The sequence below is a fragment of the Typopeltis vanoorti genome, chromosome 12 (assembly GCF_054136105.1).
Source record: "Typopeltis vanoorti isolate ZY-2024b chromosome 12, IOZ_Tvanoo_1.0, whole genome shotgun sequence".
Classification (NCBI taxonomy): domain Eukaryota; kingdom Metazoa; phylum Arthropoda; class Arachnida; order Uropygi; family Thelyphonidae; genus Typopeltis; species Typopeltis vanoorti.
Genome location: NC_143560.1, coordinates 91876038 through 91903643, shown reverse-complemented (window position 1 = coordinate 91903643; position 27606 = coordinate 91876038). Strand labels below are relative to the sequence as shown.

Here is a 27606-nt window from a genome sequence, read left to right as displayed (position 1 = left end):
GGCATAGTTTTTAGTGAAGATGGCAGATTAAATCTGGAAATAAATAACAGAATAAGCAAAGCTGGTATGGTAGGTAGCCAGCTGAGTAAATTTCTAAAGAGAGAAATTATCCTAAACTCAACTAGCAGGCAGTATATAAGACAATGTTCAAACCAGTTTCAAGTTATGGATCTGAGAGTTGGATTAAAAATAAAGCAACTGATCAAAACTAGAGACCACAGATATGAGGGTTCTTAGAAAAATTAGAGGAGTGAGCAGGTGGCATCAGTGGCAGAATCACATTAAAAATAATGATATTAGAAAGGAACTTGACACTGTTAGCATTCAAAGATGTGTAAGCAGAGCTAACCTTAAGGTGGTATGGTCACTTAAACAGAACGGTAGAGAAAAGATTAGCAAAACAGGTGTTCAATGCCAAGATGGCTGGAAAGATGGACAGACACCCAGAAGAAGACCAAGGTCTAGGTTGATGGATTCAATCAAAAATGCCTTAATTCCACTGATATATTATTCAATTGATATATTCCACTGACAAGACCTCAATAAAGATCGAAACTGGTCTGGGTAGTGACCCATAATGCATAGCATTATACATACCCATAAGGATATGTGCTTTGCATTGTGGGATACTAAGGCAAGTGATGTGAAGTGATGTGGATGGTAAAAGGGGTGACCTTTTGTGGGAATGGGTACTTGGGAGAAGGGGGGGTAATGACATCAGGTAACGCTGAGCCCAGTGGAGTCTAGAGGGGATAATGCTAGGTATAGAAACAGTGGCATTATTATGCTTTATACTAATGCCAGGAGTATCCGGAATAAAGGAGAGGAATTGGTGGTGCTGATAGCATCAGCCTGGCCAAAGATTATTGGAATCACTGAGACGTAGTTGACAGAAGAGGATATAATAACAGGAATAGAAGGGTACAGCATTTTTGGCAGGATAGTAAGGAAAAGTGTCGTGGTTGAGTACTGCTTATGATAAGTGACAACTTATGTCCTCTAAGAGTGGAGGCTTTGGAAGGCAGTGACACTAATGATTTTGAAAGCATATGGTGTGAGGTAGAGGTGGGCAAGACAGGATATTTAGTGGGTGTTGCTACAAACCAAGGAGCACAGAGGATGGGGACCAGGAGATGTTTAGGCAGTTGACCTTGGCAAGTGCAAGAAGAATGATTGTTATGGGAGATTTTAACTACAGCAGTATAAATTGGGGAGAGGAACGTGCATGTAGCAATAAGGGAATAGAATTTCTAGAATTCCTGAGAGACAAATGTCTTAAGCAACAGGTAATAGATGGAACAAGAGGTTCAAGAGTTTCGGATTTGGTCATAGCATCAGAAGAGTTGATAATAACTGAGATGACATCTCTCCCACCAGTTGCAGAGAGTGACCATGTGGTTTTGACTTGGAAGATGAATAGACATGCAGGAATATCAAAGAGATGGGAATGCATATGGAATTATAAGGCAGGTGATTATAATAGTCTTAGATATCAACTTGGGGAAGTTTCATGGAGGGAGGAATTGGAAGGCCTTGATATCATTAGTGCTTGGGAAATTGTGAAGGAATATTTGTTAGCAGGTAATAGTAAGCTGTATTCCACAAGTGAAGAAAAGGACACAATTTGGTGTAAAGTGGATGACAAACAATATTAAACAGGAACTGCATGTGAAAAAGAGGCTATGGAAGAGATATAAGGAGATAGGTGAAGAGAAGATGCATGAAGAATATAAGACACAGGCCAGGAGAGTGACTAGTAAGCGTAAGGAAGGCAAAACTGGTATATGAGAAGAAATTAGCCCTAAGATCCAAAGAAAATCCTAGGGAATTTTTCAGCTATGTGGAAAGATAGAGGAGAAAGAAACAACATTATGATTGTGGAAGAATGACACTGTGGGATAAAAATGGGAATACAGTGACTGATGCAGAGGACATGGTGGAATTGTTCAATGAACACTTTATTCAAGTATTTCATCCTGGAGGAGTAAATTTTAATACTAGAGGGATAGGGCAGGTTCGAGGTTTAGAGGTGCAGGAGGAGAGTGTGTTCCAAATACTTAGTATTCTGGATGTCAGTAAAGCTGTGGGACTGGATGATATTTCACTACAAGTTTTGAGAGAATGTGCTAAAGAACAGACAGCTGCTTTGACCTGGCTTTTCAACGAAAGTCTGGCTACAGGAAAGGTAGAGGTAGAGGCATTGAGGAAAGGTACCCAGGGAATGGAAGGAAGATAAGATAGTGCCATTGTTTAAGGGTGATAGCAGACTGAAAGTGTCTAATTATAGGTCAGTTTGTGTGTCATTAGTAGTTGTTAAGATCTTGGAGAAATTAATGACGGACTGTATACAGCACTGGGCAGATGAGGGTAATGTCATATGTGAGAGTCAACATGAATTTCTGAAGGGCTGCTCTGGTTTTAGAAATATGCTAGCCTTTTATAATAAAGTTACAAGAGAATTAGATGAGGGAAAGACAGGGTGCCACATGATAAGCTGATATTTAAGTTGCAGCACATGGGTTTGGATATCAGGTTGGTCAACTGGATTCAGGATTAGCTGTCCAAGAGGTATCAGAGAGTTGCGTATTGTGGGCAGTTTCAAGGCGACAGAAGGTTACAAGTGGAGTCCCACAGGGCCCAGTACTAGGACCTATATTGTTTAACCTTTATATCAATGACATTGCCAGCGGATTGCAAGGGGATATTCAGTTGTTTGCGGATGATGCAAAGCTGAGAAGGATTATTAGTAATAGTGAAGATGTGGTAGCCCTGCAAGAGGATTTGAATAAGCTAGACAGATGGGCAAATGAATGGGGGTTGTCGGTTTAATGCAGCAAAATGTAAGGTCTTGAGGTTTGGGACACATCGATGGGATGCTGCATACTCTATTGGAGGAAGTAGGGGAGACAAGAGATCTGGGGTTGATGATTGATAGAAACCTGAAATTCAAGGGACATATTAGAAAGGTGGTGAAGGTAACACAGAGGATTGCTGCAATAATGAGAAGGATGCTGACCTCCAGAGATAAAAGAGTTATCATTCCATTGATTATTGTTCTCAGATTTGGTTCCAGGATTTGAAGGAGATAAATTAACTGTAGAATGGGTACAAAGGTGGATAACAAAGATGGTTTCAGGACTGTACAATGATAGTTATGAGGATCGGCTGAGGGAATGTGGACTGCAGAGTTTGGTAGATAGAAGGACAGGTGATATGATTGAGACTTTTAAACTGTTGAGAGGTGGTCACGGGGTTGACACTGGAGAGTTCTTTTGCTTGGTTGAACAGCGGAAAGGAGTGATGACAAGGGGCCATCCCTGGAAGTAATGAAAGGAAACTGTGAGCAAGAGGGTGAGGAGTGGTTTCTTTGCATGAAGGATGGTTGAACCATGGAACGCACTGCCTGATAGAGTGGTGACAGTGAGAACGGTCAATGAGTTTAAGGTGTGGCATGATAGACTGTGTTTCCTAGGAGGAACCTCCCGCGATGAGTCTTGATAGACTTTGTGTTTCTTAAGAAGGACCTCCCGCAATGAGTCTTTTGACTTCATGGAAGCCTGAATAATAATAATAGCGTCATTAGCTTTTATATACGAGTTGCCCAGTCCTGATTATATTTCAGGCACAAACTTTGTTTACTTACACTTGGATAAAGGATTGAACCAAGTATATAATTTCTTGGTATCTTTAATTTATAATATTACCAAGTGGAAAAACTTCCAATAACCAAGGAACTAAAACACAGAAATGACAAAGATCCCACTCTGCATTCTTATAAGGCCATAAAACATATTAATGAAAGTGGCTACATATGTATTCCTTCCCATGAAAAAGGAAGGTGGTTCAGACCATAGTGTGGTCTGAACCACCTAGAGATGGGGTTTTCAAACTGATTTCTGCAAGAGATTCAAGGGCTCTGTGAAATTTGGTAGATAAAATTTTATTTAATACATAATTTGATACTGAAGAAATTAAGTACTTGAAACAGTTATTTAAGTAATTAATTAATTAACCCAATTTCTTCTAATTCTGCATTTGCTACAATTTGGGATGAAAACTCAACTTAAGTCAAATACCAAGATAGTCGAGGTCCATAAATGTGAACAAAAATAATAATTAATTAAAGATACCAAGAAATTATATACTTGGTTTAATTCATTATCCAAGTGTAAGCAAACAAAGATTGTGAATGAGGTAGCTTTCAGAACTGGGGCAACTCGTGGCAAAGGTGGTATAACTTCTCATCACTTGCCTCAGTATCCCATAATGCAAAGCACATCTCCTTCCGGACATCATCATCATCATCAAATTCCTGCCATGTACCCTCAATGGGTGTACAGGATATGACAGTACTACATGAAAAAATTACATCATTACTAACTTCCTATCTACAATTTTCCTCCAAATCAGTCTGTTACTTGTCAAGACTCCAACATTATCAGATCTTATATTTCTATCATCTAAGGCACTTTGTACCGAATCAATCCACCTATATCTTGGTCTTCCTCTGGGTCGCTTTCCTGCCATCCTGGCAGAGAACACTTGTTTTGCTAATCTTTCCTCTCCCATTCTATTTAAGTGACCATACCACCTGAGGTTAGCTCTGCTAACGCATTCCTGGATGCTGACAATGTCAAGTTCTTTCCTAATATCCTCATTTTTAATATGATATTGCCATTGATGCCATCTGTTCACGCCTATAATCTTTCTCAGGACTCTCATGTCTGTGGTCTCTAGTCTTTGGTCAAGTGTTTTACTTCTGACCCAGCTCTCAGATCCATAAGTTAAAACTGGTTTGAACACTGTCTTATATACAGCTAATTTAGTGTTCCGACTAATTTCTTTCTTATTCCATGAATTTATTCAATTGACTTCCCACCATACCAGCTTTGCTGATTCTGTTGTCTATTTCTATATTTAATTTACCATCTTCAGTAAAAATTGTGCCTAAGTAGCTGAAATGTTTTACTTGTTCCACAGGTTCTCCATTCACAACACAGTTGACATTTTCAATGATTCTGCCTATTTTCATTGTCTTTGACTTTTTATTGCTGACCTTCATACCATATCTATTACAACAGCTATTCAATTTAGTCAGAGAATCTTGCAGACTTGTAGCGGATTTATTTAGAAGTATAACATCATCCGCATAAAGCAAAGAGCTGACATTAACATCTCCAATTTTGATATCATGTTTAATACCACTTTCCTTCATAATGTGATCCATATAGATAATGAATAACAGAGGGGATAATGTACATCCTTGTCTCACACCAGATTTAACATTAAACCATCTTCCTGTACTTCCTTCAATTCTAACTGCTGACTCACAACTCAAATAAAGACTAAGTATTGCTTGATATAATGCCCCATTGACACCATATAACTGCAGCGTATTGAATAGCTTCTCTTTTGGCACCTTGTCATATGCCTTTTCCAAATCGACAAAACTTAAATACAGATCTTTCTTATATTTCCATGCTTTCTCGACTATTTGTGGTAAAGTAAAGATCTGATCCTGACAGCCTCTATTTGGCCTGAATCCAGCTTGTTCTTCACCAAGCTTTTCTTCCACAATTCTTCTCAACCGTTTCTCAAGTATACTTGCATAGATCTTGCCAGGAACACTCAGTAGGGAAATACCTCTGTAATTCTCACATTCAGTTTTATTTCCCTTTTTATATATGGGTACTATGAGAGCTCTACTCCAATCATTGGGAATTCGTCCCTCTGTCCAGGCTTTCTGAACTATGCAATGCAGCCACTGTAAGACTTTTATACCACCATACTTCAGCATTTCTGGTCGAATATCATCTATTCCTGCTGCCTTTCCACATTTCAAGCCTTTGATGGCTTTTTCTACTTCAAGTATGGATATGTATTCCTGACTGCATGCCTGGTCAGTGTTTTTTTACCACTGTGCTATCACTGCTTGTTTTATTTAGCAATTTTTCAAAGTAATTACTCCATACTTCAAGGATATCTTTTTCTCCTGTTTTCATGTCACCTTTATCATCTCTAACTCCTTTTACAGCACTCTTTCCTCCATTCCTAAGCTTCTTCAACAACCTCCAGAATATTTTCCCACCTTCTTGATATTTATTTTCTATATTCTTGCCAAAGTCCTCCCATGACTTTTGTTTAGCTAGTTTTACACACTGTTTAGCTTTCTTACATTTGTCTCTGTATTCTGTAAGAGTAAAAGCTGACTTATTTGCCAGGAACTTTTTATATGCTTTCTTCTTTTCCTTCACTGCCTCTTTAACTTCCTGTCTCCACCAGGGAGTTTTGATTTTTTTATCCTTGCACACAACCTCACCACATGCCTCTCTGGCAGAATCAATCAATGTTTTCTTCAGAGTTTGCCACTGAATCTCCAAGGTTTGATTCCTGTTCTCAAACTCTTTCATTTTCTTTTCAATAATCTTTCTGTATTTTAGTCTACAGTTCACATCTGAGAGCTGCTCAACTTTTATTCGCTTTAAAACTTTCTTACATGTTATTCTTTTCAATATGAAATTCAATTTTATCCTGCTCAAGACTAAATAGTGATCACTTCCAATTTTATATCCTCTGTACACGCTGGGGTCCTGCACCAGGGAGAAAACATCACTATCAACAATAACATAGTCAATGAGACTTTTCCTATTCCTAGCCTCTTCTCTCCATGTGAATTTGTGCACATTTTTATGTTGGAACATGGTGTTAGTAATAACCAGTCCATGTCCTGAGCAGAAATCCAACAGATATTTGCCATTATTATTAGCTTTGCTCTTTTCTCCAAAATTTCCCAAAATATTTTTGTATGTCTCACAATCATTTCCTACTCTGCTATTTAGATCCCCAACAAGGACCAACTTTTCCTTTTTCATTGTGTCAGTTGCTTTTTCTAAAGCCTCAAAAAATTCCTCCACTTCTACCTTAGAACCTTCTGTGGGACCATAGGCACAAATAAGTCTCATTGTCCAGTTTAGTTCCCCATTCTCATATTTGCCCACATTACTCTACTTAAGACTGACTGCCATTCAAGAAGATTAGCCTCGTATTTTGTGTTGAATACTATGGCTACTCCTTCTTTTCCTTGATTGTCATTGCCTGAATATAACATTTTGTATTTATTGCTCAGAAAGATCTCACCAGTTTTGGTCTTTTTTGTTTCAGTCACACCTATTATGTCGATCTGGAACTTATCTAATTCCTCAGCTAGCTCCATTTCTTTGCCATTCAGGCTTCTTACGTTGATAGTACCAATCTTTAACTCTGGTGATGTTGAGTTGGGGTTTGTTTTCAGATTTGTTCCAGTAGCTGACTTTTCGCTGTTCGCCCTGGTTCCCTGGCGAAAACAACTGGGGCCTTGTTTAACCGGGCGACGCCCCAGCCAGCATGAAATTTTGTCATGTTGTACCATCATTTTTTATTTTGGTTTAACCAATAAGAATACAATTTGGTCGGCTAAATCCCAAATTGTTAGCCCATCCTCGTTCGTTCAGTATCAAAGTAGATACCCAACAGGGTGCACCACGAGAAGGCGAGGATTGGACATTAGGTCAGAAGCCCTGGTCGGTTATCCGCATTCCTTTAAAGGCTATGTGGAGGTCTCCTCTCAGTTATACAGCTTTGACCCTTAAGCACCCTTCCGGACATGTATAATGCTATTCATTAAGGAAAGGGTCACTACCCAGACCGGTTTTCGACCTTTTATTAAGGTCTCATTGGTGGGAGCCAGACCCAGAGGCGATGATACTAAGGTGGAAAGAATGGAGAAGTCATAATTCCATATACCAGTTGCCAAAAGGTGTCTGCAAGAAGATGTGCTTTGCATTATGGGATACTGAAACAAGTGATGAGAAGTTATACTACCTTGGCCATGAGCTGCCCCAGTCCTGAAAGATACTTCTGGTGCAAACTTTGTTTGCTTTACTTGGATAATGGATTAAACCAAGTACAGAAATCCCTCGATTAATGCGCCCCCGATTAGTGCTTTTCGATTAGTGCATCATTTTTTTTCGATACCCAATTTCGATTAGTGCACGTATATACATCTTAAAAATAAATGGTACAGATTTTAAAAATTTTCGATCTATACATTTTTTATGGCTAACTATTTTAGAAAATCACTCACCAGGATGAAATAATTAGTTACCGATGTGAAACATTTTACAAAGTTATTTTTTATGGCATACTACAGTATTTCCATGTACACTATGTTCCAAATTTACTGCCAAAATTTGTTGTCTGTTTTACATAGCATTTTGCTGATCATATCTCCTGCAATTGTTTTCCTTACTTTTTTATTTTAAATTATTTTCCTAACCTTTAATCATGAGTAAAAGAATTAGTGAGCAGAAAATAGAAGTGTGAAAATGATTCGAAAAGTATTCTGAAAAGAAAAACTTGAAATAATAAAGAGAAATGAACAAAGCGAGTCCAGAGGAAAGATAGGACAAGAACACAAAAATGGATGAATCAACTGCTGAATACAAAGAGAAAGGTAAGGCTGCTTGGATTAGAGAGACTTCTTCTTTTTACATGGATCGAAGATTGTACCAAAAACAGATCCTGCTAAATGCTAGCCTTATTAAATCAAAATCATTGTCTCTTTGTAACCTGGAAAGAAAGGGCTATCAATGATGGAAAAGAAGAAGAATTCCATGTCGGTGCTGGGTGATTTGAGCGTTTGAAAAAGAGAAACAGTCTACATAATGTTCTAATCACAGGTGAAGCTGCAAGTGCAGATAAGAAAATATCCAGAGATTTTGAAGAAAATTGTGTAAGAAGGGGACTATTGTGATCAACAAATATTTAATGTCGATGAAACCGGCCTTTTTTTGGCAGTGAATGCCTTCCAAGACTTTTCTAGCCAAATCAGAGAACTCTCAGCCTGGTTATAAAGTCGCAAAGTTGAATGAAATTACAGCTAACAATATGCGAACCGTTTGGAAGCACATTCTTCCACATTGTGCAAATGAATCTAAGTTAATTAAATCTCATTCTAAGAAGTTGAGTGATTCCGACCTGCTAAATTTAGATGCACAGCAGGAAGATCCTGAAGAATATGAAGAAAATTTAATCACTGACAAAGAGGTTTCACAGAAACAATTTGAAAATGGTTTTGGTACAATCGAAGTTTTTAAGCAGCAATGCTTAGAGACTGACCCTTATGAAGAGAGAACCAGCAAAATTGGCAGAAGAGGCAATAGGGCCATATTGTCAGTTGTATGAAAAAAAAAGAAACAGAATGCCCACCAAACTACGTTAGCTCAATTCTTTGTTAAGAAGCAGAATAATAAATGTATATTCTGAATATGTTTTATTGTCCTTCAGCTTCATGGTTTTCCTTTAACTAGGCCCTGAGACATACCCTAATTCTTTTATTAAAAAAATTAATGGTCAAAAAAGAAATCTGAGGAACGAATTATACATTTCCCCATAGGTTATTATATTCGATTAGTGCATTTTCGATTAATGCGCCCCTTTTAAAGATCGCATTAGGCACATTAATCGAGAAATTGCTGTATACAATTTCTTGGTATCTTTAATTTATAATATAACCAAGCAAAAAACTTTCAACAAAAAAAAATTATTATTATTATATAAATTATATTAAATATTAATATATATTAATTATAATTACATAGATGATGCACTTTGAATAACACCAGCCAAAATCAAAGGGGTACTTCACTTCCAGGTTAAGAGAATCAGTGCTGTTTAGACAATGCAATGCTGCATTTATTGCAAAATCAATAAGGAGATGGCTCACCTTTGACCACACTTACATTGTGCACTCTCCTTGGCACACTTTCAATGTGATGTTGGTAACTAGGAGGTATATTTTTCCATTCCTCCTGCAAAGCAGTGGTCAGTTCTGAGACAGAAGTTGGACATGTCATTCTAACCAGAATCAGATATTCAACCCAAAAGGTCTCTATAGAATTGAGGTCGAGGATTTGAGCTGGTCACTCCAAATTCTGTACACCCATATCATCAAACCATGTTGAAATGGAACGAGCTTTATGGCACAATGCATTGTCGTGCTGAAACAAGAAAGTTCCATCTTCGTAAAACTGATAAAGTGATGTCGGGTAGCTGCTGCTCTTGTTTTAACAGGCCCAAAAGCAAATGGAGGAATGATGTGCACCAATTCACTGGAGCAGTGATCATGAAAGTACCTGTAGAAGAGAGACAGAGCCAAAATAGTGCATCTGTGAGACAGAGATTGAAGTGAGCCTGTAAGGGAAGGGTTGTGTATGAGCCAAATTGCTCTCTTCTGGACAGCATCAAGAATTTTTAAGGAAGTTTTAGATGCTCTACTCCAAATGTGTGAATAGTATTCTAAGAATGGACAGATTTTGGATTTATATAGTAGCTGGGTGGGTGTAAAATAGCTTCTACAGTAGAAAAGAATGCCTAGTTTTTTAGAGGCCGAGGAAGGTATTAATGTGATATGTTTGTGCCAGGAGAGGCTGGAGATAAATGTCAGTCCAAGGAGAGATAGCCTATCCTGTTTGGTGATGTGTGTGTTACTGAGGATAATGAAAAGTGAGCTGAGATCCCTTTAGCAAGAGAAAAGGGTGGACTGGCAACATTGGAGGTGACCATGTTATCTTTGCTCAGCTGAAGGATGGTATGGAAATCAATGTTTAAGGCAGTGAACGATATTATTTCTCTCCTTACCAATAGAATATTAGTACATGGAGAAACAATGTCAAAACTGACTAACATATCTGACTTGAAAGGGAGGACTGCAGTTCAGCAACACTGAAGGTGACCAGGTTATCCTTGCTCTGCTGAAGGATGGCATAGAGATCAATGTTTAAGGCAGCGGTTGACATTGTTTCTCTCTTTACCAACAAATGTTAGTACATGGAGAAATAATATCAAAAATGACTAACATATCTGACTTGTATTTTTGAATATCCTTTTCAGTTATCTGACATTTGTAATTTACAATTATGATGATTTCCCCTTCTGATGTTGGGAAGACTTTTGAATTTGTTATACAATCAGGATATTTCAGCTGGGAAAACACGATCTATAAACAGAATGAAGGCACAGCCATGGGCAGCCCTCTATCTCACCCTTTGGCAAACTATTTTTTGTACCACCTGGAAGATCTTGTTCTCATCCATTCATCCCCAACCCTCTCTTTGGTTTCATTGCGTCAATGACATTTTTGCTGTTTGCCCTGTTCTGAAAATGAACTTATCACTTTCTTATATTTGATCAATAGCTTTCACCCATGCATTCAACTTACCATGAAAAAAAAAAACAAAATTCTGGTAGTTTAGCATTCTTGGACATCTATCTTGCTCGTGCAGCCTCCGGTACTTTGTCAACCAGAGTTTATAGGAAACCTACCTTTACTGGCAGATATATTCATCAAAGTCTACACATCACACCTCCCAAAAAAACCAGTGTTATCAAGTCATTAATTAACAGAGAGCATAATATGTGCTCCAATCCCTCAATCTTAGAACAAGAACTTCACACTATCAAAATTTAATGGAATTAAATGGTTACAACCTTCATCGAATCCAACAGATAAACTGACTCTTACGTTCCGACACCTAAGGATTCTTCAACAGATTACAGGGTTCCAATCTCTTATGTATCTCTGAACCTATTGGTAGAATTTTGAAGTATTACCTTAATCCCAAAGTATTCTGCTATCAACAAAATTTCTCATCTGCTACCATCTAGTTTCTCTTCTTGGACTGACTTGCACCTCTGATCTTTCCTGGCACAACCATATGTCAACTATAGCTTCTGCAGCTGCTAAAAAACTCAAGTGTACTTTTCTGCACAAGACACTACTTCACACCTTCACAGCTATCAACTCTATACAAAGCCCAAATCCACCCAGCCATGGGCATCCAAAGAAAATTTTCCAGGGGAGGGCAAAGCAAAATTTTCCTCCCACTTCAATCCCTCTCTCAGAGATGTTCAGTTTCTGCCTTGTGCCTCTTGTACAGATACTTTCATGGACAGTGCTCTGCTGAATTGGCACCACCATTATTCCTCCACTCTTCTCCAAAAATCATTAAAACAAGTGCTACTGCTAACCAATCCTTTTTCAGTCTATCTTGAAACGCACCGAATCAACTTCACTGCCTCCTCTTTCATTCCATCTACTTATGTCCTTTGGAACAGTCTTCCCAACTCTGACTACCCCAAAGATTATAACTCCCGGCTGTTCAAGCAAAATGTCAAGAGATTCCTCCTTTCTGCTATTCCTCTTGCCCACACATGGCACTACTGTGCTATAGGTCTTGTGGCCTTTCGTGTGTAGACCAGATATAAAAAAATAAATAAAATTTACAAAAAACAAACTGTCTTTTGTAGATGGTAAACACCAACTATCGTTAGTCGGTGTTTACCACATCCTTTGTGAATGTAATTTGATATATTTGGGATACACAGGCCATTCTGCAGAAAAAAGAATTAACAAACATCAGTACTACACTGAATACGTGAAATCTCAAAAGTCTGGTCTGGCACAGTATAGCTGACACTAAGCATAGTATTCTGTGGGAAGAAGCTCATCTTCTCCATTAAAGCAGTTTTAAATATGACTACCTTTTCAAAAAATTGTGAAGCCTTTTTTACATCGACCTAACCTGAATCGGAATGATTCTCTCTCTCGCTACAAGAAGTTTATGAGATTCTCATTTTAAATAACCGTCAAAAATAGTTTTAATATTATTTATTAATATTAATTTCTAGTGTGGGACAACTGTTTTTAATCGGTAAACCAATTGTTGTATGTACCTCATATTCCTGTTCTTTGATTTGCTTCCACACACTGATAATGTATTGTTATTTTCAGTACAAAATATTTTTATTTTCATTAAAGTTTATTACTATAGTTATCATGTAATTCTGTTATTTTAAATTATATGTTAACAATATTAAATTTAGTTTAATCCTTTATCCAAGTGTAAGCAAATAAACTTTGCACCTGAGGTATCTTCAGAACTGAGGCAATTCATGGTAAAGGTGGACTAAGCTCTCTCATCACTTGTCTTAGTATCTCCCATAATGCAAAGCGCATCTCCTTACATACATATATAATACTTACATATATAATAATTAAGGGAAGGGCATTATACATGTCTGCAAGGAGATGTGCTTTGCATTATGTGAGATACTAAGACAAGTGATGAGAGCTTGTCTTAGTATCTCACAAACAAACAAACTTTGCGCCTGAAGTATCTTCAGGACTGAGGTAACTACCACGAGTTACCTCAGTCCTGAAGATACGTCAGGCGCAAAGTTTGTTTGCTTACACTTGGATAAAGGATGAAACTAAATTTATTATAGTCTAACCAAATGGGAAAAAACTTCCAACATGTTAACAATATATTGCATCATGTTAAAACAGTTTATATAATTTTATCATTATGTCAACCTGATGAGTCAAGAGGACAGTATCTCTACTCTTCAACTAACAGGTTGTTCATCTAAATTGCACTGTGGCATGGATTTTTGTAGTCTTCAAGTGAGCAATAACTTTCATCGCCCAGTGTGATGATAATGATCAGCCAATCTTTTCAACCCATTACAGGGTGAAAGGCCTCTCCCATTGTGGGAGGGTTGCGTCTACTTCTCCCATGGTGACCCAGTCCATCTTAGGAGAGTGTATCTATACTTGGATGAATGAATATATTAAGATGGAAGACAATCACAAATATCCATGCCTAGGCGGGATTCAAACCCACAGCCCCTTTGGCCAGAAAGCAGATATGCTACCACTCGGCCAACCAGGCCAGCACCCAGTATGATAGTATTACCCTATTTCTTAGATGCTTGATGTGGCTTGTAAAAGTAAGACAATCAATCTCTAGAACAAGTTTTCTGGATAATCAGATCCTTATTTCACCCATGGTAGTATGTACTACAGGTTCATAAATTTTTATGGCGAGATTAACCTCTCTACCGGTGAGGTGGATGAAATAGTGAGACCAAATTGCACTTCTTATCCATGTTATTCAACGGGTGTTACAGAATCGTATCCAGATTTAGCTGGACGTCTATAGAAGTTATGTCCGGTTGGGGGGGTGGGGGGGTTAATGTTAAAAAAATAATAATATCTTATATTACTAAATATTATGATGCTCCTAAAATATTTACAATATGATTTAAAAAAGCTAAAAGCTTCATAACCAAAAATAGCTTTTTGGTTATGGAGCAGACCCTTTTTAACAATTAGGCTAAAACAGTTGAATTTAAACAAGATTTAAAAGGAAGGATATTAATTAACATAACTGTGTCTCAAAAGTAAGAATGATGAAAACTTGACTGGAGTTGAGATGATATGCAATTTAAAGTGGTGGGTACAAGACAGAGACAAGTGTAGAAAATATAAGATACACAAGAATTTCAAAACTAATGATGAAAAAGTTAAAATCAAAGAGATGAATTTGTAAACTTTGAATTTTGAAAAAACTGAGGATAAAAAATCTATTATATATACAGTAAGCCAGCAACAAACATGATGGGTGCTGGCCATTTCATTATGTTAAAATGTCCTCCCTCAGATGAATAAAGAAAACTAACTGTGAGCCAACCATGCGGCTCTTCATGGCAATTAAAAAAAAAAAAAAAAAAAAAAAAAAAAATTACATATTAATATATTAAATTCCATACTATCCAAATGGATATGCTAACTTTGTATTGTTTCAAAATATTTTGAAATAAGACAAAAAAACTGTAAGATATACACACATCAACTACTGAATTAGAAACTTGGTTGTGTGCATTACCATGTGCTCTAGGCTATTGAAGAATGCTGCTGGTCAGTAATTGTCAGTAGTGTTGATCACATGCCTTCTGAATGGGTTTCTACCCAAGATTAGGTACCTTCTCTCTCATTGCCTGGCGTATATAAAGTACTCTGTTCATGCAAGTTAGCTTACTTTAGACACAGAGGTAGATCAGTCACCATCTGTTTAGATAAACACAAAATTCACATCTGCAAACAGGACTATGGTCAATCTGGTCTTGCAGAACCATGTATTGGATACCACTCACACTTCACTTCTGGAAGAAAATCACCATGCTCCATCACAATAAATTTAAAAAAGAAAGACTATTCAGAAAGACTGTTCCTGCAAGTTGGCTTACTTTGGACAATCACACAATTTTGTCCAAAATATGGGTGCAAAAATTTTATATCCTAGGCTGCATACAAACACCAATAGAAGGTGCACCACTAGATAGGACTTTAGTCATAGCCACTTGTTTCATTGATTTTATGTGTGTGTGTGTGTTATCTGTACTTCCTGAAGATATCTCAGTGATTGAGATGAATATTGAAAGAATTAAAATATCCTTTCTTAGTGCTGTCAATACTCCACTAAACATGTAATCCCAGCACTTAATCCTTAACACATGATTACAGTCTGTATTACTTTTAAGAGCGTTAAGGTGTCATTTAAGGGAATATTGGTAAACAGTGAGGTGATGTCAAAGCTTACTAATATATCTGTGTTATTTAAAGTCAAATTTTCGATCAAGGTTTTAAAATGGGTAGTTTTTTTATACAGGATGTGGTAAGTTCAGTGGGAGTGGGGGGTAAGAGAGTTGGCCAGCTGTTTGGACAATTTCTAGCATGGAGCATCAGTGGCATATACTATAAGTCTTCGGAGGGAGGGAGGTTATAGTTTATTTGGCACAAAAACTACAAAGGTCATGCTGTGCCATACTAAAGGTTACAACATTAGCATTTACAGAAAATTGTAAACAATATGTCTGTACAAGAATCTAGTTCCACAAAGCAGCATCTATAGATAAACAGAACTGCTGCAGAGGGCACAGCAACACATAAGGTCAGAGGTTATTACAGTAGTGCAAAAATAGTTAACAATATAAGTTAATACACAAAATATGAAACACGAAGCCAAGGAATGCAGTATCTACATATATGTAAAATTATAATAGATGCTTTTATAACAGTACAAAAATAGGCAAAAAGGGATTATTATATAATATGCATGGATGAAAATTAAATTTAACAATGTAGTAAAAACTGAATTTAGCAATACATATAAATAGAATTACTATTACTAGAAGGTACACTAATAGACAAGGTGTCCTACAGCACTACATGATTATTCGAAAAATAAAGTAGTAAATAAGATACATACACAAAATTAATGTTAAGCAATGCGGTATCTACATATAAACAAAATTACTGCAGAGGTTTCAGCAGTACATAAATAGATAACAGTACAGGTTAACATATGTATATACAAAACAAGTCAAGGAAAGCAGTATCTACATATAGTAATATTACAACAAACATTATTATACTAATACTTAAAGAGTTAGAAAGGAATTATTATACAGCATATATGCATAAAATTTAAGTTTAACATTATGGTATTTATATATTAACAAAATTACAGCAGGGTGATACAAATATAGAAGATCAAGGCCTACAGTAATACATAATTCGTCAGATTTAACCTAATGAAGAATAATATGTATGTATAAAAGTTAAGTTAAGCAAAACAGTATTTACATATAAACAAATTTATAGTCAAATGTGTTTATACAAATTAATTCTTTCTAAAAAATTAAAAACATCATGCAATTTGCCTGAGTATGCTAGCATTTCCCCGGGCGTATACGGCTTAGTTAGATAGGTGAAAATTTCATTCCTCTCTCATGTAAATTTTTGACAATCGACCAGAATATGATGAAGAGTGAGATGTGTGTTGCATTTTTCACATATGGGAGGGTCATCAGCTCTCAGTAAATGAGAATGTGTAAGGTGACTGTGACCTATGCGGAGCCTAGCAAGAACAACCTCCTCCCTTCTCTTTGTGCATTAGATTTTAGGTAAACCATATATCTGGGGAGGGGAGGGATGAGAACCAAAGGGTTTAAGTTTTTTTCTAATGTCCGGTGGCCAGGAAGATACTTTTTTTAAGTAAGTTTTTTAATTTTTTTAACTTGTGTTTTTGTGGAATCACATTTGTGACATGACAGCAACTTCCACCATCTTCCTTGGCCACTAAAAAGCTTGGATTTGAACCCCATTGAGAATCAATGAGACACGTCAGAAAAACAGATTCAGGAGCAAAGTCCTCTTCCGTCAAATCTGAGCCAGTTAAAGGAATGTCTGGTGAACACCTGGCATGTTGTAAACATGGATACAATCCAAGACCTTGTGGAATCTATGCCAAACCACATATGTGCTGTAATTCAGGCTAAAGGATGTCCAACACAGTATTAAATAAAAGTTTCTAATTCAGTGGCCAGCATGTGTATGTTATCCAGACAACAGTAATCAGGGAAAGGAAGAAATAGAATTTCAAGCAGAGATATATGGATAAATTTCAAAATGGTAAACTGGACAGTCAGACTTATTTGTGCCTATGATCCCATAGAAGGTTTGTCTGAAAGAGAAGTTACTGGCATAAAAAAAAAATTGGTTCTAGTTGCAGATTTCAACAGCAGAATAGGATAGACATACAAATGTTTTGGGAAAAGTTTAAAAAAAAAAAAGACAAAGCTAATAATGATAAATGATAAGTACCTGATGGATTGCTGTTCAAAACTTGGACTGGTCATTACTAATACTATGTTCCAACATAAAAATGTGCATAAATTCACATAGAGAGAAGGGCAAAGGAAATAAGAAAAGTTCTTATATAAAGACTACATTATTGTGTATATGGTGATATCTTCACAATAGCTCAAAATACAACAGCATATAGGGGATTTGGAAATAGGAAGTGATCATCACTTAGTTTTGAGTGGGATAAAATAAGTATCACAGCGAGATGAAAAACATGTACAAAAGTTTTTAAAAACAATCAAACTTAAACAACTATCAGAAGTCAACTGTACTTCTGATAGTTGTACAAGTGTTGTACAAATTATACAAGTGTTATTGGAGAAAAAAATGAAAGGGTTAGAAAATAAAAACTATACTTTAGAGACCCAGTGGCAAAATCTGAAGAAACACCAATTTCATGTCATTAATGGCATGGCAACGTTGTGGACTCAAAGTTAAACAGGCAATTACGTTAAAGAAGAAATCACATCGAAAATTCCCATCATGCAGGTCAACATATGTATTCAGAGAATGTGCAAAGAAAACTGAAAGATAGCTAAACTAAAAATCATGGAAAGATTGAAGATCAGTACATAAGACTCTGGCATTTACAACCTAATTGGGTTCTGAAAAATCATTGCCATCATTAAGAAAGCTATTGTAAATCGAACCTTAATTCCCCATAGGCTTACTGTCACGAATTGGGGTTACATTCCTGGAAATCTGTAGAACGAACTCTATGATATAATATAAACTTATTATGCATTCTTTAAGATAGTACTTATTATAGAATGGGACAAACAAAACTTGAAGGTTCCATCAATTTCATTCCAGATTCCTGAAGGCCAAAAATTTAATGCTTCACTTCTACTGTTAATACTTTCCATTTCTTTAATGACTTTGTATTCTCAAATTCACTTTTCCTCTTTCCAGACTTTTTTTGAGAGCACATATACTACATTGTAAATAATTTTTATTTATTGTGTAGAAATTACCAACACAAAAACATGGGTGTTTTTGTGTTGGTAATATGGTAATTCTATATCAAGGTCGTCGTCGTCATCATCAGGAATATACATATATAAACTAAAACACAATTTTACTCTTCCCCTCACCAGAGATCAGACCAGTATAAATGGTGGTTAACAAAACAGTTTTGTTATAGCTTACATGTGTATTTCTGCTGATGAATCTTGATATAGAGGGCTAAGGGTTATTGTTCATAGTCATAAATAAAGTAATTGTTCTAACATGTGTGTTCCTCTCTTCATAATTTCTACACAACGAATGATGACCACTGTGTAACTCTGAAAGAAAGGAATGACATGTATTTAGTCAATTATTAATTAAGATGGCCTGGTTGGCCTAGTAGATAGCATACATGATTTCCAATAGGTTGTGAATCCAAATCCCACTGCAGATATGGATGTTTGTAAAAGCCTGCTCTGGATAAGCTTGTATAGCTCCTTGAGTTTATAAAGCGCTTTTTTTTTTTAATTAAATTTGGAAATGAATAAGAAAATAAACAAAACTGGTGTGGAAAAGCCAGTTCAATAAACTTATACAAAATTAAGAGAAATCTGCCAATATATTTAACTAGCAGTAGATAAGACAGTGCTCAAACTAACCTTAACTTACTGATATGATGTGAGAAGCGAGTTAAAAACAGATGGTCAGAGACCACAGATTGCTTTTTATATCACTCTCACTCATAAAATGTTACAGTTCCATGCACAGACTAAGGATTTTTTTTTTATTTAATCTGGACACTTGCCCTAGAGACCAAACACTGGTATTTTTTAAGTCACCTCAGGAACACCAATAAATGGAGACCAAGATCTGAGAGCTCTGGGAAATGATTAGAGGAGTGAACAGATAGCATCAGCAGCAAAATCATATCAAAAAAAGAGAAGATGAAAGGAACTTCATTGTTTGTATTCAAGAATAGTCAATCTAAGGTTGTATGATCAATTAAACAGAATGGAAGAGAAAAAGCTAGCAAGAAAGGTGCTTGATGTAAGGATGGAAGAAAAAAAGACACACACAGGATGATTAAGATCTAGATGCAGTGATGCCATTAATAGTACACCTTGGAAGACTGAAATGTTAGATTTGATAATATTGGAGACTGACAAATAACAGATATTAATATATTATGGAAGAAACTAGAAGAAAATCAGTGGTAGGAATCTAATAATAATGCAAATTTCAAATAGTACTATCTCAGTATCCTGTACATTGCTTGTGGGTATATATCAAAAACTGGATGACGATTAAAATGTTTTGTCTAATATTTCTCTAAAACAGTCTGCTTTAGTTCAATGAAATCTGTCCAGCCAATGTGTACTGTGTGTGTGTGTGTGTGTGTGTGTGCGCGCGCACGCACGTGCACACACACATGTTGTGCATGTGTGTGATGAAAGCATTCTATAGGAATATAACTAAGTCTACCAATGAAGACTCAATGCAGTTCAGTTTCCCTTTAGACTGAACTACAGTGGTCCCCTGTTACAAATTGTTCATTGTATCTTATTCCATAGCTACTCAACTAAGTTGAGGTAACTGAGCAGGTCACTGAAGTATGGTAGTTTTCACTGTGGATAACTTTATTATCCACAATACATATGCTGGTGGTCTATGCCTTCTGATATGTCACATTATTCTGCTAGAAGTAATCACACAGCTCATCCATCTCTTACTAGATGAATAAAATATGAGAATGAAATATTCATCTGGCCAAAAGACATATTCAGGAAAGGCTGTAGTTTAGATGACTAATCATCAAGAAAACACTTTCCACAACCATCATATGTCTAAAATGTTATGGGTCATTGTCATATCCTTGGTCCTACCATTAGAAAAAAGAAAATGGAATCAGGAATCATTAGACTAGGCATCCTTTTTTCTGCTTCTCAAATGTCCAGTATTCAGCCTCTGGTATCAACTGTAACTGTTTTTAGCTGACAGCAGTAGAACAGAGCTAGCTAATCTGCCTCAATGCCTGTTCATGACAGGGTCCAAAGCACTGTTACTTTTACATATATGTGAAATGACATGTTCCTCTGCAGACCACTGATGTATTGTGCTGCCATGTGACCAACTGTGGCCTATCTGTTAGAACACAAAATTCTTGTGTGACCCTATATATATCAGGGGCGAATATTCCAGGTGTGCTAGGTGTGCGGTGCTCATCTACGAAATATCAGTATCACCCATATTATATTTTTGCATTTATTCCCGTTAAAGATCCCCCAATTGTTTGCAGAATTAAAATTGAACACAATATACTAATGCTTCATTGTCCTCTTCAGGAGGGTGAAAAAACATTAGTGCTTCACGAAGAGGGTACTTTTCGACACGTAAACATTGCATCACATTTGTGTTAATAGCCAGATGTGCTTTCAAAATGCATACACCTTTAAGCCATTCGAAAAGATGTAAAGAGGGCGCAATGGGTCAAATTCTTAGCTTTCTAATATTTTAAACTGCTGAAAAGGCAGTGCCAGGTGTGCTAAAATTTTGAGCTCACTCAGCACCTAGCATCTGTGATTGGTTATTGTGTCAACCAATCAATCGAACATTGTCGTGAGCTGAGCGCTTTTCGTATCCGATGTATATTCCAAACAACTGTTACGCATGTTTCTGGAAATGAAAATTTGAAAGTGGATTTAGGAGAAAAATGCTAATTATGTTTTCTTTTGCTTGTGCAGTATAGCATCTGTTGAGGTTGCAAAGTTTTTTAACGGTATATAGAGACATTTTTATTCTAGTCTTCAGAAACAACAGACAGTAAAAAATATCTATTCCTGAATAAAAATGAATATTCTGTGTATTATAAGACGTTGTTGATCTACAGCAAAGTACCAGCATATGTGAGACTGATAAGACAGAAGAACTGCTGATTCTAAAAAAAAAAAAAAAAACCTCGTGAATTTAGGATTCCTGAAAGTGTGGATAATTCCGATACTGATCTCTTGTATATACTGAATAAAAATGAATATTCTGTGTATTATAAGATGTTGTTGATCTACAGCAAAATACCAGCATATATGAGACTGATAAGACAGGAGAACTGCTGATTCTAAAAAAAAAAAAAAAAAAAAAACCTCATGAATTTAGGATTCCTGAAAGTGTGGATAATTCCGATATTGATCTCTTGTATATACTGAGTCTCAGTAAACAAAATAAAATTCTTGAAAAATGGAGTGAAATATACACAAACCAGAGAAATACACACATAACATGTGCAACAAATTTTACAAGATAATTTGCTGCTCCATCAAACCATATTTATTTCTGCAATACTCTCTCTTTCTTCATAAGTTTTTTTTTTAATTATGCCATCATAAATTCACTTATTCATGTTTAGAATTTATAGGATCATGCTATTCGCTCTACCCAGCAACTTATAGGACACACATATCACAAATGATAATTATTAATTATTGTTTACCATTAATGAAAGTGTTTCTACTCACACTTATTCTTTCCTATTCTCACATGTCTTATAAATGATGGTTAATATTTTCATCTTTGAGTATTTCAAATATACCAACCAAATACAGCATTCTCCTTCACTGTTGTTTTCTAATCAATCCTAAAACATTTTGTTTCCCCATTCTACGCAGAAGTATTCAAAGTTATCCTGCAATTAATTGCATTGGACCAATTAAGATGAGCGCTGATGTGCTATGCCCTCTCAAAACTTTCATACGTCGATAAAATGTAATCACGTGGTCATGGGCGTCTGCAGGGGGGGATACTTCCCCATGGGATCAATTAAAAAATTCCGCAAATTATAATTGTAAAATTGATTGAGGTATGTAATCTTACACCCTCGACCCTGGGAATGCTTTGTCTGTCTTAAAATTTTATTATGGGTTGGCCTGTTTCGCACAGTGGGTAGCCATAGAACATGTGCTTTATTGCAGAAATAAAACACGTGTTCCTGTTTTTGATTCATCTTTTTCTGATTTGTGAACAGTGACTGGTTAGTTTGCCTTCTGTGTCTAGTGAGTTACTGAGTGTGAATTGTAAATTTATAGTGAAACAAATTTAAACAGAAAAATACATTTTTAAAAGGTAAGTGTATGTAATTTAATATTATTTCACTTGTTAGTTTTGTGATTTTTTTTGCTTTTAAACTGAAATAATTTAATTTAGGATTAATTAATTAGTTGATTTTTAATAAAATATGCCATTCAATTTTTTTTTATATATGAAATTGTACTAAAAGCTATTAATTCTGAATACCTTTTTTTTTCCAAGAATTAAAAATCATTAAAATCGATGCAAAATGAAAATAATGTATTTATAGTTTGCATCAACAAATAACTACATAAAAAAAAAGCTAAAAGATGTTTATTGATATAATTATTTAATTAAATCCATAATTATAAAAATTTATTGATGTAATTATTTGTTATTTGTCTACAAGATTTGCCCCCCCCCCCCTCAGGAAAAATTCTGCAGGCGCATGCCCATGCATATGGTCAAATTGACGTGAAATATTTGTAGCATGGGTTGCGTAACCCACATGACAGCACACCTAACCGAAATGAGCGAGCGACACCACTGATATATATATATATATATATATATATATGAATATACCAGCAAGATGACAATTTACATGATAATAGCATATTAACACTAATTGTCATACATTGTTACACTGTTGAAAATAATTTAGGTCATATTTTTGACCCATTACCACACTGTATTGCATATGCACACTGATGAGGCAAAAGATCTGAATAATGGTGGTAAGACTAATAAACTGGCTACTTAGTATGTATGTCTGTGTGTTTATGTGTACTCACACTGTCCACACACAAACAAACAATGTTAAAAAAAAGTATAACACTGTATTTCCAAGAAACCTAAATTGAGCACCTTAATAACCTACAGGTCTTACTTTGATACTGATCTCAGTTTCCATTCTTCTTGAACATACACTTGTTAAACTGTGAATGAAATTTTTATGTATATTTTGTTCTTCATTCACATTTAACATAACCTATCATATATTAAGCATGACTTGTTTAAAAATTATTTGTTAATCCCTTGCTTAAGAATTATTTTTCATGTATTATTACTGAATTTCATCAGCTATTATTTGATTAAATAATTTTAATGCATATTTTACTATTGGAAGGACCCAGTGATAAATATCATTTATCTTACTTACTTTATTCCTTCAATAATATTATGAGAAATTATATGTATATAATTTAATGTACCTTATATATATACTGTAACATATATTTTATTATTATTAATTGTAAATGAAATGAAAGAGAAAATTAAGTAACTGTAATACTTTATTAATATTTTTCATTACTCAATGTAAAAGTATAGCCTTGTATAACATTAACGCGAATGTTTATGTTTTGTTCGTTGCCATGGAGAGAGAAATAAAATGGAACGCGCGTGGGTAGACCGTGAGCTTCGATAACGAGGAGAGAAGAAAAATATATGAGAGTAATACAAGAGTAAAGAAGAGGAGAGTTTTTGAAGCAGGAAAAAGGAAGGATATAAGCAAGGGGGTGAAAGTAAATAAAAAGGACTGAAGGGCAGGAATTCAAGAGAGTAGTATTTAAAAGTGTGCTAAGACGAAGTGAAAACTTATAGATAGCTGAAAGTAAAGTCAGCAGTGGCATTAATAGGGATTTGGTACCGTATTTGGATAATTAAAGGACTGGAAGGTTAATGAAGCATTCAGAATAGATCCAGTTAGCTTAGAATTACTACTTATTTCTATATTGCTTTTAGGAAGAATTGTATGGAGTTTAATTTGTTATGAAGTAGTAAACAAGGATATCAATCTGCCCTATAGTTGCCGTCGAGAATTGTGAAGCGCGACAAATAATAATCTAGTTATGACCTTGAAGAATTCTTTTTAAATGTGTTCCACAGGTGTAATAAATATAATTTGAAGATGTACTCACATTAAATCTGACGTGCTGAAGACTAATTCCGGTAAGGACAGTCATGTTTTATTTGTTTCTGTGTATGAAGACTTGAGTGATAGTTCCATTTTGCTCATTCTAACATTTACTGTGGCATATCGCCGAAGTTAGAAGTTAAAAATAATTTGCCTTGAAATAATATCTGCCGTGTTTAATGATATGATAAGTGCCAGCTGAGAGTTAAGTGTGAAGTATAACTGAGAAATACGAGCAAACTAATTAAACAAGAAATTCTGTTGTATTAATCTGAGTAAGGAATCTTGTAATTGAGAAAACTGTGAAACTTGTATGTGAAGATTTTGAAGACTGAATTAATATGAATGATTTGACCCGATGTACTAACTTAATTGTAATGTCTCATTTTAGAAGTGGAATTCATGTATTTATCATATAACCTTATATTAAATGTTTTGTTTTATTAATTTCAATACTGTGTTTGCCTGATTCTTTTTTATTGCACCGTTCATAAATAATTCGAATCTAGCGGGAGCCTCAAGAAAAATATTGAATTCGGCCTGAATGAGTAAGGAGACTGCTAATTTAATTGAAAATTGATTCTACTATTTTATATAGACTAATCTAAATATAAGGTGGCGCAGTATAAATATAAATTTCTCTATATTTGTATTAGTGTACGTTACAACAAAATGGCGGATTCGAAACTAGGATGTACGTTCCAACACACTCCATGTATATATATAAAAACATATACATACATATATATATGTTAAAAATGCCAAGCTATTTTAAACCTGGTTTTTTTACTCCATTTCCCAAGTAAGCAAACAGACAAACAAGTCAAGTTTGCGCCTGCACGTACTGGAAGTCTAGCTGACCCTCAAAGTAGTGCAAGACCAAGGCAACTCTTGGTAAAAATAGAATAAGCTCTGATCACTAATCTTAATATTTACCCTTAATGCAAAGCACATCTCCTGGAGGAGATGTATGATGTTTTGTATTAAAGACAAGGGGCCACTACACCGGTTTCGACCTTTATTGAGGTCTCATCAGTGGGAGCCAGGCTAGAAATACCAAGATTTTAGTAATACAGAGCTTATAAGTATTTTACCAGAACAAGTTACCATAAGGTGTTTTAACCTTATTAAATAAAAATCTCAGGAGGAGATATAAATGTAGAAAGTATTTTACCTTGGGTATAATAAATGTTAAAAATACCAAGCTATTTTAAACCTGGTTTTTACTCCATTTCCCAAGTAAGCAAACAGACAAACAAGTCAAGTTTGCGCCTGCACGTATTGGAAGTCTAGCTGACCCTCAAAGTAGTGCAAGACCAACATATCTTAGAATTTAGAGAAAAGTCACTTAAGTCAAACTGATGTCTCCCTATCTAAAGAATTCATGCTTTTCTTACACAACCAAGCACCATGTATTACCTGGTATTACACTGTCTGCTATGATCTTTTCTGAAACTAATTGTCCAGTTTTTTTCCTTCTAATTCTGGGAACTAAACTACGTTCTTTAATTTTCCGAAGGCTATTTACAGAATCTGGCATCTCAGCTAAATCCTCAATGTCCTCAAGGGTATTTAACTGGCACGATGAAAAAGGCATTTTTTTCCTAAAAAATAAATTAATAAAATAATTTTTTTTATTAATAGAACAATTAAAATTACTCATTTCTATATATTAAGGTGAATCAATAATAAGAATAAGGAAATACACAAGATCTTTTAACTAGAATTATGTCTATGAACCCATGTATTAAATTTGTTTAATGTCAGCACACTTATTATTATACTAACCAGCTGGCCTGGAGGTTAGTGTATTCACTCTCTAGTCAGAGGCTGGGGATTTGAATCCTGCCAAGGGCATGGATATTTGTGACTGTCCTACTAACCATTTACCGTATGTACTGCTGTAACCTGTGTCCTGGCACAGTATTTGATGTCTCTGCACCATAAAAATCAAAAAAATCAAAACACTTATTATTTCCAAGACACTCCAGTCTCAGAACATTCACAATATACAAAAATCTACTTTCTTTTAATACTACTCAAAAGAAGAGTCAAAGGCTTCATTTCGATGATGTTAAATACACAGAAATGGTAATATTAAAGATCTCTCCTTATTTCATAGGCGAATAAAAATATAAACTTTGAAATTAATGAAACTTGCATAGTTTCTACAAACATTCAGCTTTGAAATAATGTTATATCTTTAATATCACTATTGTTATATGCACTTTAAAAGTTTTTAAAACTGACCAGTGCACTTAAGAGAATACAATTCTCAGCATCAAGGTTACCTTAGCTTGCACTTAAAAGATATGAGTGCTACCCAGGCAACCATATAGTCATCTTTTATTAATGCATTTCATAAAGGTTTCACTGGCTTGACAGCTGTTTCGAATTTGTTGGTTCTCATCAGAGAAGCACTAATCAAAGACAACTATACAGACACCTGGGCAGTACTAATGTCTTTTAAGTAGTGCAAATTAAGGCAACTCCAATGCAGAGGATTATATTCTCATAGCTCTCTGGTCAATTAAAATAGAAACTTTCAAAATTTCTATTTTAATTCAGCTAGAAACAAGGATGGACCTTTAATATCTCCTAATTCTATTACATTTTTAATAATAGTAAGAAAATACATTATGCTAAGAGGAATAATAATTCTGAAAGACGTATACTACAGAGAAATAAACAAATACTGCATAATGAAATATACTGTAGAAATACACCGGTTTCCATAAATTAAAGAACAAAGAGAAAAATCATGATAACTCAAAAACAGTATGATGAATTTTTATGCAATTTGATGAAGAGAAGTATGGCACGAGATGGAAAGAAACACCCACAAAAATTGAAAATGAATAACTTAATTCAGTAACAAATAGGTACATGAAGACTGATCATAAACAAGAGGTAAATGAGCTGTTAAAAGTACCTCAATACAAAATGTAGTATTGAATGTGGAACCATTGCTCCTGCAAAGCTCTCCTAATTATAATTTATATAATGGGTCTCTCCTAAGTCCCATTTATATAATTCTCAATATGATTAAAGTCAGGAGACCTGGCTGGCCAGTCCACATGTATGACAGTCTCTT

At 35.4% G+C, this 27606-nt stretch overlaps 1 protein-coding gene across 6 annotated transcripts in view; it reads right to left on the bottom strand.

The window, feature by feature from the left end:
* LOC150101004 (threonylcarbamoyladenosine tRNA methylthiotransferase) overlaps nucleotides 1-27606 on the bottom strand; it is a 154485-nt gene that overhangs the window by 112664 nt on the left and 14215 nt on the right. For 2 of the 6 annotated variants that reach the window (XM_090401238.1, XM_090401239.1), the window contains exons 2-3: nucleotides 26301-26448; nucleotides 25932-26116 (exon numbers count right to left, since the gene is read on the bottom strand). The exons of 1 other annotated variant lie outside the window; for it this stretch is intronic. In XM_090401238.1, coding sequence (XP_090257364.1) covers nucleotides 25932-26109 — 178 coding nt within the window. In that variant the 5' untranslated portion in view covers nucleotides 26110-26116; nucleotides 26301-26448. Of the gene's footprint in view, nucleotides 1-25931; nucleotides 26117-26300; nucleotides 26449-27606 lie in introns of those variants that run through there. 3 more of the 6 variants (XM_090401237.1, XM_090401240.1, XM_090401241.1) reach the window with 2 other exon arrangements.